The 19,309-nt window shown below is 32.0% G+C and overlaps 1 protein-coding gene across 10 annotated transcripts in view; it reads right to left on the bottom strand.

Annotated features, from left to right (window-relative positions):
• Positions 1 to 19,309, bottom strand: part of EPHA5 (EPH receptor A5) — a 337,472-nt gene that overhangs the window by 170,328 nt on the left and 147,835 nt on the right. For 5 of the 10 annotated variants that reach the window (XM_079152970.1, XM_079152972.1, XM_079152971.1 and 2 more), the window contains exons 4-5: positions 6,367 to 6,522; positions 2,001 to 2,336 (exon numbers count right to left, since the gene is read on the bottom strand). The exons of 3 other annotated variants lie outside the window; for them this stretch is intronic. In XM_079152970.1, the coding sequence (XP_079009096.1) occupies positions 2,001 to 2,336; positions 6,367 to 6,522 (492 nt within the window). The remainder of the gene's footprint in view (positions 1 to 2,000; positions 2,337 to 6,366; positions 6,523 to 19,309) is intronic. 2 more of the 10 variants (XM_079152974.1, XM_079152975.1) reach the window with 1 other exon arrangement.

Here is a 19,309-nt window from a genome sequence, read left to right as displayed (position 1 = left end):
GTCCAAGAAATATACTTTGGAGAGAGAACAGGCAGCAAGTCAAAGACATCTACAGCACATGTTTATCTATTGAGAATACTGCTAAAACAATAAAGTCAATTCCTATATTTAGTTCATCAAAGGAATATCTTTCAAAGACATTATGCAAGATAGGTTATGCAAGCTACCTCCCAGAGTTTTCTCCCAAAGGAACACAATGCTCAGTTATTGCTCAATATCCTTTCAACAGGACAATGGAAATAGAATCAAGTAAGGTTGAAACATGTTGCATAGGAAGCCCGAAGCCACAGGATTAAAGCCAATATTTTTCTGATATTTTTCTGATTCACATTTACTGAATTCTTGTGATGTCTACTGCAACAGTTTACATGTGTTATCATTTCTTTCATCTGAATATATACTAAGGGAAAACATGTTTTTCTTATTCCTATCCAGATCTTTAGCATTTCTTTTACTTTCCTCTTAGGTTAGGGAGTAAATGAAGAAATAAGTAATGGATTAACTGAGGGAAATGTTATGTATTTAGGTGTATTGTTTTCTCTTATGAAAAAAATTGCTATGGACATGCATTTCATGTGGATAAAAGCATATAGAGTATTCAGAGTGAAATATTGCATTGCTCAGATACTTCAAATCATTTGGGCACATCTTGAATATTTCCTTAAGTATAATCACTTAGAACCAACTTAGGAACCAACTGCATACATTTTGTAATTCTTGGTTTTTTTCCCAGTACCAGGAATTGACTACAGGGCTTCACTTCCGCAAGGCAAGCACTTTACCACTGATACATCCCAAGTCCCATTTTCTTATTTTTCAGAGATACGCTCTTGATGTAGCTGACATATCCAACAATTCAAATTAATCATTTTGGCCGAGGCTTGATAATCAGCAGTATTCCCTCATCAATCCCTGTATTCCACAACCACCAAACTTATATTACACGAACTAAGTCCAATCTGATTCATTCAAACATAACTATTTCTTTGTGATTACTGGTGGCAAGGATGTGCTCACTGACCAAAGCCCACATGAGGTAGGAATGAGGAGACAAACTTACTGTACACTGTGATGGAGGGCTGAGGTGAATGGAAACTCACCATACACAGGGACCAAGAGTTCTGGTAACAGGAAAGTTACAACTATGTGGCCTTCATTGCCTGCATCTTCCCCTTCCAGATACTGGTTTTTGTTAACAGACAAAAACCAGTTTTAAGTTGCTCTTAGAATTAGGAAGTTTCTTGCCACTACTGGATTTAATTATTGTATCAGCTATGGCATATTTTTCTTCCGTTTTACCAGGAAAGAAGTCTTCCACATTGACTTACTTAAAAGTAAATATCTGAGGGAAATTAAAGTTCAAAGATTAGATTTCTTACTCTCTAATAACTACTCTCTATTAATTCCAAGTTCTCCATATGGAACAGATGTTTTCATGTCATTGTATAGTAGTGCTGTACTAGTTATTAGTATTTATTCTAGTTTTGATGAATGGATTTAGCAAAATAAATTCATTTCATGCATTTTAATAGTGGAAATAATAGAAAAAGATTATTATAATCTGCAAAGAAAATTCAGCTGTGATACCAACAGAAGCAAGCAAATAAAACCTGCCTGATCACATGCTAAATAAATGAATTTAAAAAAAACTTGATGGAAACAAAACAACTAAAATGCAGATTTGTGCTACAAAGATACAGTATATGAAATGATATGAGGTAATATTTTTGTTACAAATGAATTTGCTCCAGGAATGTATTTTTAACGAAAAAATTAAAGTTGAAACATTTATTTTTAGACTATAGATGTGTCTGTTAAGAAAGTCTTCACTTTCAGTTTAAAGCTAGAAAAGTGTTTTGAGTTGTGTTATCTTTTATGTCCTGCCCTTCAAGTTTATAGGGAAGTTTTCTCAGAAATATCAGTCAACTTTGCCCTCAGCCATGAAGATAATGGACAAAGTGAGGCCTAAAATCCACAGTTTGGTTGGGCATGGCACTTACCTGCTTGATTTGTGGTTACATTTACAGACACATACTGCCGGGCTCCTGGGCTCAAGTCGGACACTCCATTCACGGCCTCAATCTCAAAGGTATAGTTTGTGTGAGCGAGCAGATCCACCATCATGACAGAGGTGTTTTTCAGGCCGATTTGCTGGGGGAGGTACCTGACATGACCGCCACACTCCTCACAAACCCCTGCATGGGAGTTGCACTTCTTGCATGCAATATAATATGACACATCTTTCCTTCCACCAGTGTCAGCAGGAGGAATCCATTCCAGAAAGACACTAGTTTCATTAACATTTGAGATGGCATTCCGAGGAGCTGAGGGGGGTCCTGGTTTGCAAAGTAAAGTGAGAAAAACATATTTTAAGATGATATTAATTAGGCATCATTTACTACACTAATCCCTTATCCGAAGGAAAAATAGATTTAAAATTCATCTTTGAGGTTGCAATTTGTAATTATTTTTTAAAAGTCTTATTACAGTTTTGTAGGAAAGGTAGTGGGGTTTATGACCTGTAGAAATTATTTGGTTTGGCATTATTATAACACTAGTTTAGTAAATGCAGATGTTTTTCTTAGTATATATGCAAATAATTATGGAGTAAAACCATGTATCCTCAAATAATGTTAGATAAAATGTTATGTTTAAAATGTGATAAATGAATCTCTGTGGGTATTGAAATGATTATTTCCTCACTTGTATTAGGAAGTAGGTAAACACGAAGAACCTACCATATGGTGAGCACAGGTTAAAATAAGATTTTTCAGGGTGAGTCTTGACAGCAAGTTCTATAGCAAGTAAAAAGGTAACTTTAGCTTACCTCAAGAGATGTTACAGATCTACTTTATAAATCACCTATGTAATTAAAAACCCTCTGTCTAAAGCAAGAAAGCAATGGAATTTCAGAGATGGGACATCACAATCAGTAGTAAAGCCTCTTTTTACTTACTATTCTTATTATGGTCCTGTAAGTTATGCATTTCACTTAATAGAAAGTCTGAAATTCATTCTAAGGCTAATCCTCAAAGGCATTACAATAAAAAAAGTTAAGTTTCAGATTTTGAAGAATCAGTAGAATAAATTTCAATCTCCAAATGTCTTCCACAATAAGAAAAAAAATTCATTTAACTAGAATGTTCTCATAGAATCATAACATCTTAGCCTGGTACTAAAATAACTTTTCTAACTTCATGCAGTTACTTCTTAGATGCTTTATTTTTATCCATATGTTAATAAAAATTGGATGTAGTTTTTAAAACATCTTATATTCAGAATCATCTTATTTCATCAAGACAGAATAATTTTACTAAATTTTTAGTAATAAAATTCACACTTTGGATAACTTACAGAATTTCTCAAGTAAAGGGTAACAATATCCTATTTGAATATTATTTTAATTATTTCCGAATCTAATAACTGGCACACTAAAGAGAATTAAAATTGATTTCATGATGTCTAAAACTTGATTTTTAGATAGTTAAAACCTCAGTCAGTTGTAAAGGTTTACAATTAGATATCTTCAAAGAGCAAATATATTTATATTGGTTTTTGAAACCAAATTAGTACTTCTTTCCCTCAGGGAATAAAATGAAGTAGGATGATATTTAAATGGTTCAAAAGCATGAATTAAACTACTTAAGAGGATTTAGGGAAATTATCCTATATGGGCTATTTGTTCTAAATATAAAAATTAACAATAATTTCTATCTAATATGTCAAGACATGACTGTTGAAGAACAAATTTAAAAGTGATAAAAAAAGCAACCTAGTATTCAGGGAGTTAGCTGTAAAAAGATGCCATCTAAATTAAAGAAAACCACAACTAAAGAGCTGACTTTTCTTTCTTTCTTATCTTTTTTTTTTTTTTTTTTACAAAAACAATCCCACCATGTCTGTATTTATGGTTGAACCCTATGACTTTTTCCATATGTTTAATTACACACTTCAATATAAAAGTCATCTTTAAATATCAAAAATTAGGCAAGATAGAAATGTAAATATTATTGGATATTACAAATTTTAGGTCATTTAGTAGTAAAATACATGGAAAAAATTTTAATTGGGGATGAAAATGGTACATGCACAGTTGTTGAGAAAAATATAAAATGTAGCCAAAATACATCTACTTTAAAAACATGTCAAACTTCTAGTTTTTATTTTCTTTTGCCAATTGAAATATACTTGCATTAAAACCATTGCTTTTAAATCTATAAAAACACATCAGTCTGAGTCTCTTTGCTTCTGACTACCACCTCACTCACAACTTAGATGGGACACATATGCCTCCAAAATTAAAAAGAAACTCATAAAGTAGAAGCTCTACCTTCACATACTTTTAAAAATGCCACTGACTCAATAATAGGTGTCATGTGCAACTTAAAGTGGAGCTGTGAAAAGTACCTTTGGCTTAAGTCAATTTGTCAGAATTTTGGTTGTTAGTATTTGAATTTTTGCTCTGTAGTTTAAAATAAAATTCTCATTTCCAGGTTTTATATATATAACATACATATATATAATATTTATATTTATTTTATATATATATATATATATATATATATATTCCATTCCAGAAAAAAATATCAAAATGAATCAGAGCCATTAATTCAATTCCAAATAGCCAAAGGCAAACTGAAGTTCAAGATCCTGGTCTGAACATCAATCAAACCATGAGGGGATCATATGTATTGTCTGTGATACTGACTGCAACAAAAAACAGACACACACACTCACAATTTTTTTTAAGAAGTGCATGCAAAGTAACACTCTTTTGAAACATAAGTAGAAATTCATATTGGAGATAGAGAAATATGAAGCCTACCTGTGGGCTTTGGTCCTAAGTGTCCTAAGCAGTCCTTGCCACCAAAGCACAGCCTCTCCCCAAGTCCCAAACAAAACAAACATATAGAAAGGGAGGCGCACATTTACGCCACAAAGGAGATAGCTCAGGCTGGGTCACATAAAAATACTAACTAGAAAATTAATGAAATTCAAAAGATGATTCAGCACATAGTTTTCTTTCTTTAATTCACCACTCTATTGTCCAGTCGGCATTTTCCTGCTATTTGGACTTTTGCTCTTACTAATCTAAATAATTGCTTAAATCTCTATGGCAACAAAATCCCATCACATTCAATCAAATATATCCTCCCATATGTGTACATCGTAATGTTATTTACTCATTTGAAGATAAATTCTTTATCACTAGTAATCATCTAACCCATAAAATCATCAATCTTGGGATTAAAAAGAATGCTTTTTAGAAGCAGAAAACTAATATCGATGATTTGAGAAATTCTGAAATATTTCAATGACTAAAATTCAGACATAACAAAATTCAGATGAAACCTTAATTTATGATGCTGTGATAAGAAGAAATCTGCACTATTTATGTTCACTGATGTACACTCAAATTTCAAAAGTCTGTGAACATCTTTGAGAGCAGCTCCAACTTACTAACACTTAAAAAGTAAAACAAGTCAGGTTATGAAGCTGTATATTGTGAAGATGGATGGATTAGCATTTCTTCCTTTTTATCTTCTACTTTTGTTTCATTTGTTACAGAGTCTTTGCTTCTGGAAAAATTCTGGCTATATTACCACCAAGCACACAAATGCATAAAGGTGTTATATTCCCAGAAACATTGAGAAAACTTAGACAAACAAAAGCACTCAAAAGCACTGATAGATGTGGATGAATCCACTACAAATATGGAATTAATTGCTTAGTATCTATCTCCACTAATTATATGATCAGAAAATCTATTATAAGTAATAGGTAAGGACACTCACCAACAAGAAACACAGCAGCTACAGGAAAGTCCTAACTAAAAAACATGTTGCGTATGATTCAAATCTGATTTGCCTCCCATGGTGTTCCGTGTTCGTTATGTTTCTGATGTTCTTTTGTAAGTGCCCTTCTTGATGGCATTGCAGCTTAGTGAGGCAGGTTAGGACAGGTGAAGGTGCCATTTACACTTTTATATGATCAAAAAACTGACTTATAAAGAAGAGGATGAAAAAGATTTGATGTGAAAAGGACAATGGATTCACCAGAAGTCAGGTTTGGCAATGGGGAACATTAAAATAAACAAAATCAAAGGAAAAATTGTATTTTTGTGCCTCAGATGTTGAATATGAAATTAGGGGAAGAAGAATGCTTTTAACAATGAGTGATTAAAAAATGCCCTCAAGTTTTTCAATGCTTACTCAAGGAGGTTGCAATTTGATGAAAACTATGTTGAGAAGAGTTAACACTATGCCTGTTTTGGGGGGAAATGTTAATAGAACATAACAGGCTGCATCATGCTGTTTCTTCAACTGGTGAAAGTTAGCATCACCAAATATCAATGGGTTTCCTTACTTGTGCATGCCATTGTGGGTGGATCAGAGTCCCTCCTGAAATAATCCTTTTCACAGACACAAGAGGTTGAAGCTTCCTCATGGGTGTAACTGTGAGGTGGACATTTGCTGCAGCTCGGGCTGTGAGGTGAGGCTTTGAAGAACCCAGGTCTGCACACTGTCAAAAGAAATAAGAGACTAAGCTTTTCCCAGGAACAGTTGCAGTGTTTGTTTTGTGAATATTGTATCATTTGGAATAGTATACACAGATTACAGGTAATACAATCTTGGCATGAATTTCAAAAATTTTTCATAAGCTTCTGAATCATAAATACCAGACTATTCATTCAGATAATCAAATATTTATCTAAAGTATTAAAATTAAAAATGTATGGTATGTACATATATCAATAATTTTATGCCACAGGAGCTTATAAGAAATTATATTTATGTAGACAAGCGCTTATATGTATTTAAAACTGAAGCAGTGCTGAGTACTATTTTACTGCAGCTACATTGGAGAACTTCAAATTATCCTATATAATCTTACAAAGGCATGATAGACAATAGGCACTCAAAATTTGATATTAAATAGAAAAATAAATTAATCAGTAGAACCTAAAATTTTCACAAGTTTTGTTAGATTAAAGAGACTACAGAAATGAGCTGGTCTATCATCTACATTATATTAATTTCAGAAGTCACATTTTATGCATTTGTTTTAGATTTTCTCCGTTTTAAATGTTTTCTTTTGAGTTTCTTATTAACTCAACATTTATACATTCTGATATCAGTAATACTTATATACCATACACGTTGTAATGATTATAAATAATAAAAACTATGTCTTATTCAGTTTTGCATTTAAAGTACTTATTTCAGTGTTTGACAACAATAGGATTTTAGAAAGTGTCATGAAATGCATGACTGAATGAATGGAAGAGTATTATTGAAGAGTTTAGAATCACAGGAAGGAGATGTCTGCTTATAATTTTGCTAAAAACTTTTCTAAGTTGGTTGATTAGTAAGTATTTGGTGGTCATGAAGCCAATCTCTTTATTCTGTGAATTCCAGAGATTTTCATATCCTTCTTTCTTCTCAAAGGGTAATAAAGTCAAACTTCAATGTTCCTGCTAGTTACTCTGGACTGGTTGCAGACTGCCAAACTGATGGTTAGAATACTTTTTAGAGCTTATTTTATAGAAAGGTAATAAACTGCATTTATTTTTAATTTTCAAAATTAACTACATATATTTAAGAGTATTTATTCAAGCATCAATGCCCATTTGCTGAAACTTAAAGGTGAACTTGTATTTCAATAGAAATTTCTGGTAGACATAATGAATTGTAGCTAATTTTCATATGCTATAAATGATCCTGGGTTTTAGTAATCCATGCTAAGGCTTTCTGCCATCTCCATGAATAATCAGGAACTGGCAAAAATAAGAAGGTACTTTTTTCAGTAGATCTAATTATGGTGATAGTAAAGCCTTAATGCTCTTATAAATTCAGAGAGAATGTGAAGGTATTTGAAAGATAAGAAGAGCTTTTTGATAGTATTAAGGACATTCTTGTAGTAAAATGATTAAGAGAAGATTTAAAATATTATTTTTCTTATAATAGGATTGCTATAGCAGCCAATGCCATACTTAGCTAAGTTATCCAATTTTTCTTCTTTTATCCTTTTAGTACAACCATTCTCACATTAAACTCTATTTGCTTTCAAAAGTATGAAATGTCAATCCGCACTTTCTGCCTATTTGAAATCCATTTATCACTAATGAAACATTCTTTTCTTTATAATGAATGCCTTTCAAACTAAAAACTTTATGCAAGATCATATACAACACTATTATTCAATCCTGCATGGTAGCTTTGGAAACAAGAAATAATATAAATGTAAGTAAACTGTAGAAAAATGTACCATTTTGCTTGGTAGTCTTAACAAATTTTTTTCAGCAGGAGTGGCAGACCAGAAACTCCACTAGGTAATAGACTGCAATGGCAAACAAGACAGGTAAAGCCTTGCTTTTGTGAGTCTTAAAAGTATTGCATCAATAATTATAAATATGAGCTTGCAATCCCAGCGACTTGGGAGGCTGAGACAGGATAGCAAGTTCAAAACCGGCCTCAATGAAAGCAAGGTGCTAAGCAACTCAGTGAGACCCTGTCTCTAAATAAAATACAGAAAGCCTATAGAGCTGAGGATGTGGCTCAGTGATGGAGTACCCTGAGTTCAATCTTTGGTACCCCCCACAAAAAATTATAATATGATTATGTTAGCAAACAGAAAGAAAGGTGGAAATGAATATGGACCACCTCATTTAAATAGGAATACCAAAGACTTCCCTTAGGAAGCAGAGTTCCTGATGAAATTTGAGTTTAGGAGATTATCCAATTGAGTCAAAGCTTAGCAGTGTGTTAAGGGGAGAAATCCTTCCAAAGGACCTTATGAGGTAGAGAACACATAGGGGAAAGTAAAAAGACTGATGAGGAAGACAGTCGAAATAAAGTGGAAGAGACAAATTTATACATCAAAGTTGGTGCCAGTTCACAAAACTATAGTTCTTTTAAGTACATTCAGTCCCCAGCTTGCAATGGTTCAACTAAACCAGCTTTCAATTTTACAAAAGTGTAAAAACATAAGTGTTCAGCAGAATCTGTATTTCAAAATTTTAATTTTGATCTTTTTCTGGGCTAGTAATAAGTAGAAAATATTCTCCACAGTGTGGGAAGTTCACAATTAGTCACATGCACCAGAAAACCATATATAAAATAGGCTTCGTGTTTGATGACTTTGCCTAACTATATGCTAATATAAGTGTTCTGAGCACATTTAAGGAGTATTAGGCAAGTTAGATGTTTTAAATGTACTTTTTTGACAGGATATTTTCCATTTACAATGGATAAATCAGGATATAACCCTATTGTAAAGAACATATGTATTGTGGACTTTATTTTACAATGAAAGAAAGTGATCATAAAAGTCTAACAAATTTCATATATTTATAGTAACTGCATATTTTTAAGTAGGGAAGCAATGAGATCAAAGTAGCATTCAGGCAATCATTTCAGAGCTGCACGAAAATAGATTGGAGAGAGCAAGAACAGAGACAACTGGCACTTTTGTTTCTATTACATTGGTTCAGAGGCGCTGCTGCTTAACTAGAGTGGTCCCAATGTTGGCAGATAAGAGTAGGTGAATTCAAACAGGAATAAGCCCAAATCAACTAGATTTCATAGCATATTTAATGAGTAGGAAATTGTAACAGAAAATGCTTGTGCCATTTTTCTCAGATTAGAGAACATGAGATATAAAATATGTTTTAGGGAACATAATGAGTAATGCTTAATGCATTATTTAATTTGAGGGAGCTAAGGAAAGCTAAGTAGAGGTAAAGAGAAGAAAACTGTGTGGTTCAATATTATCTGAGAAAAATATCACCAACTAATAATTTATTGTCTTTGGAGTCATAATTCCAAATCCCAATGGTATATGCAACTGTGTTAGACAATCATTAATCATTAGTTTACTTTATTTCCTAATATCAATGTGATTATTTTGTAGCATCTTCTCTTCGAACTCTTTACAAGTTATTTTCCTTCATTACTGCTTAATGACTACATTTTCTCTAAATGGAAGTCATTAGAGAAGAAGAAAAATAATTTCTAAATTTTCTACTATCAAATATCCAAACTTATAAACAGTTGTGCCCATCCTCTCTACTTTTCTTCCTATTAACATGAAAATGTGTCCTAGCTCATATCAAGGAAAATTTTGACTAAGGATCCTCTCTCTGCTGATAAAACAACTCAAGTGTTTACAAATTTTTTGACTGAAATGAAAACGTAACAAACCATCATCCTCACTTGACTCCAACCTCCCGGAACCTACATAATGTTTTTATTCTACCTTCAGAACACAAATTCTTAAAACATTTTTTCTACAATTATGTGTGTGTGCATTTATGTGTTTGTGTGTACACACACACACACACACACACACACCACACACACACACACACATACTTATTCTAAATCACAGATTGATACTCTCCACTGAAAGTACTGTTGTCAAGACTACAGTTACCTGGTTGCCACACTCACTCCTCACCAATATTTGATCATGCTTTCTTTTGGGAAGCTTCATTTATTTTCATTACAAAATTTCAACATTATCCACAACTTTCCATGCAGTATTTAAAAACCCTTCAAATGTCATCTCTGATCACACTGACTATCTCCATCCACTTTAACCAGTGTATAATTCCCTGTACCTAAGGAACTTCTCTGCCTCTCAAATCAGGAAGAATATTCCAGGCCCAAAGCAAAAAGTATACATAAACTAATTATTTTTAAAAGACTTGAACCCCATACTAAAGGATTTAGATTTAATCTGAAGACATTGGGATTGTTTATTTTTTGAGGGCACGCTTCCTGTCAGCAGTGTGACCAGGTGTGTTTGGACTGTGATGAGAAAATAAACATCGTTTTTCACACCTGTGAAGCTACAAAGTATTGGGAAAGACAGAAAATAAGCAAATAATGATCAATAAAAGCAAGCCTGACCTTTTACATTTTATTAAAGACAATGTTTAAAGAATATTTAGTAAAATTTCTCTAAATTCTAATTCAATTTTTTTTTTTTTTCCAAAAACATAGGAAGATAATGGAGCACGGTTGTTTCACACAATGATGTCTTACATTATCTAGATGTTTTTCGGAAAACAGTATTCAAATTCTATTTAAGATGATCAAGGAATGGGATACAAAAGCCTGAACCCTATGTAAATATTTTATGAGACTCTCAGCAATTCCCAGAAAGGAAAGAAAATATTTTAAATAACTAGTTCTATCCATCCAAGTTCATTTTAAAAACTATCTTTCTCATGATCCATGAGCCAATCCCCATAATTGCATGTTCTTTGCCCATTCATGTCTCAAACTTTTGAGCAATTTATTTAGCATCTCTCTTATGACAAGAGCAAATTTGATTAGAAATTTTTTAAGATCTTCAAAATTAGCACTAATTCTGGAACTGACAATCTAGATTGATTTTTCACATTACTTATTCTCAACTAAATTACTTTTAATATCTCCAATAGATTCTAAATTTAAAGAGTCATTACCCTGTATGTACCTAACTGTACTCACTTTAATTCAAAGGAATATAGCTACCAAAAAAAATTATAAGTAATATAGAAAATAATAACTAATTTATTAATTTAAAATGTCATAATTCATCACATTAGAATAAAAAGACCATTTGAATGTTTACATGTATATTTCACATTATATTATATATGTAAACACACACATATAAATATATATATAATTAAACGATATGGAAACAAAAATGTACAGACTGCTGTCTATAGTAATTAGGAAATAATTAACCTTCAGAAACATGGCTGGATTTATCCAATTACACTTTATTGAGAATAGCAGAAAATAAGACATATACTATAGCTCTATTATGTGTGAATTATCAGAGGATATAAACTAAGGAAAATTTTCTTTCTTAGTTGACTTTTGAAAATGATGGATACAGAAGAAATAAAATGGAGACAAAACATGCCCAAATCTGTAGAATACAACAAAAGCAGTCATAAATGTGAATTTTATAGCAATCAACATCTAATTCAAAAAAGCAGAATGTTTTCAAATAAACAACTTATCACTACATCTCAAGGAACAAGAAAAAAAAAAACTAAATCCAAAATTAATAGGAGGAAAGAAATGATATTCAAGCAGAAATAAGTAAAATATATAGACTACAAAGGAATGCAAAACATGAACAAAATGAAAAGTTGGTTCTTCAAAAAGATAAACAAGGCTCACATACTCTTTGCTAGAGGAAGAGAAAGACACAAAAAGACACAAATAAATCTAGAGATGAAAACAGTAGCATTATAACTGACAACACTGCACTGTCATTTTTAATGATTAGTTTTATTAGATATTTTTCATAACTATATTTTCAATATAAATTTTCAACATGAACTTAAGATGTTTAGCAGTTTTGTTTTCCTAATGTATAAAAGTAAGTCAGTTCAGATATGATACTTCAATATTAGCATATTTACCATATGTATGAAAATGTGTGAAAAACACTTTAAATATCTGATTTTGTATTCCCTACTTTATGAAAATTTTTGAGTAGATAAAATATTCAGGAGATGCAAAGAACTGTTTCTGTTGTTAAAACAAATATATTTGAAAATAACATTGAAAGATTAGGTGAAGTTAGTATAAACTATGCTTCAATTAAGGATTGGAACTTTTTAAAAATTTCAGCCTGTCTAGTTTTCTTTTTTTAAAATTTTTATTGGTTCTTCTTAGTTACACATGACAGCAGAATCCACTTGATAAAATTATACAAGCATGGGATATAGCTTATTCTAAGTAGGATCCTATTCTTGTGGGTGGACATGATGGTGAGATTTACTTAGGTATTCATAAATGTATGTAGGAAAATTATGTTAGATTTAGTCTATATCTTTCCTATTCCTATTTCCTCTTCCCTTCCCTCCATTTCCCTTTGTCTAATCTACTGAATTTCTTTCCTTTCCCTCCCTTTCTTCTATCTTCTATTGTGGTTTCCCTTCCACATCTCAGCAAAAATATTTGAACTTTGGTTTTTGGGGATTGGTTTATTTCATTTAGCGTGTTAGTCTCCAGATCCATCCACTTACTGGCAAATGTCATAAAGTCATTCCTCTTTATGACTGAGTAGTATTCACTGTGTATATATATACCACAATTTCTTTATCTTTTTGTCTGTTGATGGGCATCTAGGTTGGTTCCATAGCTTAACTATTCTATCTTCAAAATTTTATTCTATTTCAAACATTTCAAGATGACTGAAGAAGAGTCCATCTTGACCTCAAAAGATGCACAGTTGTTTTATTATGTCATTGGTTCTGTGAGCAAATTGTTTTTTAGTTTTTCACATTTTAAATTCTTAATAAGTAATGAATATCAGCTTTCAAATGTGTCTGATCAATTCAGTTCTCTGAAAATTTGTATTTTATAAAAGAGAAAATATAAATTAACTCATATTGAATGACCTTTTAATTTTAAATAATAAAGCTTTATTATCTTCTTTTTACTATGCTTTCAATTCATGAAAGCATTTTTTATAAAAATCTAGGAATTGGGGGGATCATAAAACATGGAGAAAACTACCTGTTACATAATTTTGTCAGAGTGCCTAATCTTTAGAACTATGCCTTGCAAATTCTTTCAAAATATTGTTGTGCATCATTGACCAACTAAACTTGTACTTCTTTTCTACTTTCACAAACACAATTAAAGCTTATACTAATTTAGTAAGAATAGAAAAAAGCTAGAAAACTATGTTTTTTAGAATGAATTTACTATGGTAACTTGCATGAAAGGAGAAATCTGTGAATGAATGCTATCTTATTTGAAACCATGAAAAAAGTTTTGTATTTATTGTAAATAAAATACACATTGTTTTTTCTAATTTAAAAGATACCCAACTATCCCACTTTTAGTTTTATTTTAGCGTAGACAAAATTAATTTTTGTGTTAAGTTGATTAAATTTAATGACATCTAGGCATTATGAAAAATTAAAACTAAAGATTCATATAATATCATGAAATAGTATTTTGCCTGCTTTTAGAGTGTTTTTCTTTTTCCTCATTATTGGATGGTTTAATCGATTATGTCCTGAGGTCCTATATATGCAACATACATTTAAAAATTTAAAAATTGAGCAGTTTTACAGTGTCATAAAATTTCATAGGTTTTTGTATATGTATAGTAGATTTAACAGAGGATTTCTGGGACATAATGCAACTTTCACATTAACATGAATGCCTGCTGCCATGATAAGTAGGATGCAAATATTAAGCTGCATGATTTATCCCATAATTGAAAAAAAGCTGAATTGCCTGTGTATTTCATTTGAACTATCCATTATTTCTAGAATCAGGTAGTGAAAATTATTTTGATTAATTCATGTTTGTATTATCATGAAATAAGTTCAGTTCTGAACCATGAAGTGAATATGTTCTAATTAATACAATAAAACTGTCATGTGGGATGAAAGCTTCCAGAAGAGCAAATTGTTATGAAAGATAAGCATAGTCAACTCAGTGTTTTGGCCTTGAGCATGAAGGTAGAAAGATTGTTTTCTGTCACAAACCTTTCTCTTTGTACTATTGGACAATATATCTTAGTTCCTTGCCCCAAACAACAATCTTGCTGGTGTAACAAAATTATATGTCCTTAGTTCACATGAAAAAGTATGGATTGGATATGTATTATTTTTAAATGAAGAATAAAACACTACATGTATTATTAATGTATTAGTAACTATGTCTTCTCCTTCAAAAAATCCAACAATGACTACATCAACAGGAAAATTTATTCCTCACTCAAGGCAGAGAATTAGTGCCCAGACTGTTATTTATTTTGTGTTTAATTAAAACATCAATAAGGTGCTGGGGATATGGCTCAGTGGGTAGAGTGCTTGCCTTGCAAGCACAAGGCCCTGGGTTCAATCCCCAGCACTGCAAAAAAAAAAAAAAAAAAAAAAAAAAAAAATCAATAATGAAGTTGTTTAAAAAGAATAGATAAAGTATAACACTATAACTTTTCTTAAAAAACAAGATTAAAAACTTGCTCCTTGATTTTGAGAAAGTCTACTTGCTTTAAATAATGTAGCATATTTGTAGATATGAATGTAGGTACAATTCAAGAAGTATACAGAACTTGCAGTTTTTCCAAATGAGTTTTCTTTAAGTTATAAAATGAGATTTAAAACAAATCAGGACATTTTGCAAATATTTGATCCATATTTATGAAGTGTTATTCCTTTTATTTGAAAATGTGTAAATAAGCTAAAGCAAATGATTAATGTAGTTCATTTGTTAAAAAGCAGTTATATATTTGCTACTCATTTCCAGTGAGCAAGTGTCCTACTGGGTCTCAAACAAATTTAGATGTTAATATTCAGGAGCTTAATTCTGTATTCACAGAATGGGAAATTCATACCCAAAGAAACTTGATGAAAACTGTTCTTTAATAACATACCTTATTTCCAGAAGTTTTACCCAGGCACACTCTAGAATATATTTCCCAGCACTACAATTATTTGTATTTAGCAATGCTTGGTTAACTTATTTTTTTAATTTATTTGATATGATCCAGTGACAAAGAATTATTCAATCATTCCCAGAGTTTATTTTTATAACCTAGGTATCTGGCAATCTCAATTTAAAAACCAGAATGGATCCTCCCCACTCCACTCCAGAAATCAGAGGAAGAAATAAAAAGAAAGCCGAAAAGTAATAACCTGAAAAAGTGGTTCTTAGGGGAAAAATGACTTAGAAAAAGCACATAATTAGAAAGCAGGTTAACACTCTGCCACAATTTCTCAAAACATTCCCTCCTCTTTTGTTACCACATGATAAAGACATCATAATAGTGGTAGGCACACTAATAAAACAAACTGACACTCATTCGGCGTGTTCACTACAGTAAATAAAACTCGGCATAGATTCAGATGACTTCATTAGTAAAAGAATAATCTGAAGTCAATAGCATTGATATCCCATTGTACAGGTACAAGGCTAAGCAACATGTCTACATTCTGAAAACCAATGAATTGAAGAATCCAGAAGTTCCCCATAAGTGTATCTGCTAACACAATTGATTTTCTCTGCAATGTTCTGCTGCCACTGACCATTCTTGAGGATGGAATCTTATGGAGAATACTTCCAAGTGTATCCTATGCAGTCTCAAATGATTGGCCAGTCTCCTTTCAGCAGGATCTCTATTTGTTACTTTTTTCTCATTGGTGTGTTCACCACCATGCCTGTTCCTAACTTTCACAGTTCATGTAGCTGAATACTACCTTCTCATTGGCTATTGGGTTATGGACTTTTAGGTCACATAAACCTGAATTCAAATCTTCATAACTTTATGTTTCACCTGGAGACAAAATTCCATTATCTGTAAATTACACTTTTCTTAAGCATCATTTGCAAGGGTTTAATAGACATATATATTCCTTATAAATATTTGGAATCAGATGCCTGGCAGAGACTAAGTACTTAATAAATGATAGTTCTTTAAAATTATTATAATGATTACTTTGAATAATATGCCAGTAGTCATTGAGTTTTAGCCTCGGTGGTACTTATCCACTTTCATTCAAAACAGATTCTATCTCAAAATCACGGGACTATAGAACTAAACATGATCTTGAAGGTGACTTTCACAGGCCTGACATAATCTACACACATCCTGGGGTTACATATAATGATCAGCAGTGGTTTCTTCCATTTCTCCCCACTGCCTCCCAACTTTTGTTGCCAAAGAACCATACTAACACTGAAGTGAAAGTAGCCTAAAACCTAAATAAGGAAACAAGTTTGAAGACTTTTCACTATTTAATAGAGACACAAATACATGAAAAATCCTGCCTACAGTCATACAGAAATTCAAGACTATAATTCTGACAACTGACTCCAATACCACGCTCCATCAAACACAGTATTAAATTATTCTCAGAAGGATAACGAATTATTTTTCAGACTACAATAGACCTCATAGAAGCACATGGCATTGAAAGCATTTTCCTGGCAGCCTTTACTTCTTCTTCCACTGTTACTGTTACCTCAGGTTCACAATATACTTCTACAATGTCATCTGTTGCAGACTCAGTTCACTACATGGTGGGCATTTATGGAAATAAGTGTGGAACTGGTACAAGCAAATTCCAAATGTGGAGCCCATTAAAATTTAAAACATTAAGAGAGTGAGCAAAAAATAATCACAAAGACGAAGAATGGATAGGTTGGGTAAAAGTGGACTAAATACAACATTGACGGTAGTTACTAATGAGAATATTTAACATACTATTAAGCATGATACAGCTGATGATAGATGAGCCCACAAAAAAATAAGCAAATAAATTTGTCAAGAATAATATTAATTTAAAAGATAGTTCCACCACAAAGGTTATAGTGCTATGTTTTGTTGGGTTTTTTTGTTTGTTTGTTTGTTTTGTTTTTTCAGGGGAATTGAACCCAAGAGTTCTAAACAACTGAGCAAAATCCCCAGTCCTTTTTATTTCTTATTGTGAGGCAGGGTCTCACTAAGTTGCTTAGGGCCTCCCTAGGTTGCTGAGGCTGGCCTCAAACTTGGGATCCTCCTGTCTCAGCCTCCTGGGATTACAGATGTGAGCTACTGTGCCCAGTTATAGTGTTTTATACTGATCTTACAATAACTCATTAAACATTGACCAAAACATCATGAACATGAAACATAAATAAATACACATAACTTTTTCTAAATCTATCTTATATGCAAGCATTAGGAATTAATTTTCTGAAAAAATATGGAAAAAAATAACTAAGTTTTTAAAGCCAGATGTGTGTGTGTGTGTATCATAGTTTACTAAAATGGAAATTCTTTAGTCCTATGATTAAATATGCCATGTATGTCAGTAGAGTAATCTGTGGTTAGAAAATATGACATTTAGGAGAACTTATTTTGATGATTTATGTCATATGTGTTTTCTACTCACATTTTAGGACCTTGGTCAAAAATAATAAGAAATTACAAATATAGTTCTTAAGTAACCAAATATTCTTGACCAATTTTCATTTATATACATACACAAATAATAGGGGCTATTCTTATTTTTATATATATTATTCCTCAACTATATTGAGTATCTAAATATGAACATGAAATGATTTGCTAATCCCAATGAATCATATTTTATAGTGCACAATTTAAAAAGTTTTCTATGCACTTTTAAATCTCTCATTTTTTATATTATTTTAAAGTATCTGAGGTTCTACCACTTTTTATATTCATCCATATAATAAAAGTCAATACTTCACATCTATTGAGTGCCTACTGTATACCAGCTTTGTTATAATGGTTTATATGTCTTGTAAGACTTTATCTTCCATATCATCATTCACCTTTTACTGTTCTCTCTATGAAACTCTATATATTCCTCCATTTTATTTATTTTTTAATTTTTTAAAAATTTTTACAGACTGCATTTTGATTCATTGTACACAAATGGGGTACATCTTTTCATTTCTATGGTTGTGCACAATGTAGATTCACACCATTCATGTAATCATACATGTACATAGGGTAATGATGTCTGTCCCATTCTACCATTTTTCACACTCCCCTCTCAGTTCCCTCTATGTAATCCCTTTTTATTTTTTTAAGTAACATCTTTCACTCACATATATCCTAAAAGTCTACTGTAAGCATATTGGAATATTTCAAATTACAAGCAAACTTTCTTGTATGCTCATTATTTTTTTTTCTTTTTTCTTTTCATGTTTCCTTTGTCTTTTTTCCCTAATAATACATGCTTTTCTCCTGAGGACACAAATTATTCAATGGTAGCTGTTTTCTCTCTCACATGCGCACCATTGGTAGGCTTCCAAAGAGGGTAGCTTCCCTTTGCTCTTCATTGTTCTTTCCAGACTATTCTTTCTGTGATATAATTTATTTTCCACAATGACTGCCATAATCTCCCATTCCTTATTATCTTCTTGCAATGTAATATTGACATCCTTCCCACTAACAGTGGAATGTATGCCCCTACACATTGAATCTGGGCAGACCTGTGATTAGTGCTGGAGTAACAGTATGTAACTTCCACACTAAGCATACAAAGTAATTTAGTTTCTCCCTAAGTTTCTTGTGACACTTGTTCTCAAATCCACTCAGAGCTTCCTCCACTATGTGCAACAGGAATGAGCAGTTCTCACCATGCCCTCTTATATCACTTCATATCAAAGGTGCAGATTTAGCAAAGAAATTGGTTACCATGGTTTTGGTCAACTTAGTTTTAGAAGATTTTGTTATACTTCAATGACAGGTCTCTCCCAGGACTCCCATTTTCTTCCAAAACTCATCTTCAAAATACGTCACAAACTATCTAACCAACTCA

The sequence above is a fragment of the Sciurus vulgaris genome, assembly GCF_902686455.1.
Source record: "Sciurus vulgaris genome assembly, chromosome: 9".
In the NCBI taxonomy this organism is placed as follows: Eukaryota; Metazoa; Chordata; class Mammalia; order Rodentia; family Sciuridae; genus Sciurus; species Sciurus vulgaris.
The sequence above is the reverse complement of the archived record's forward strand: the minus strand, read 5'-3'. Positions and strand labels throughout refer to the sequence as shown.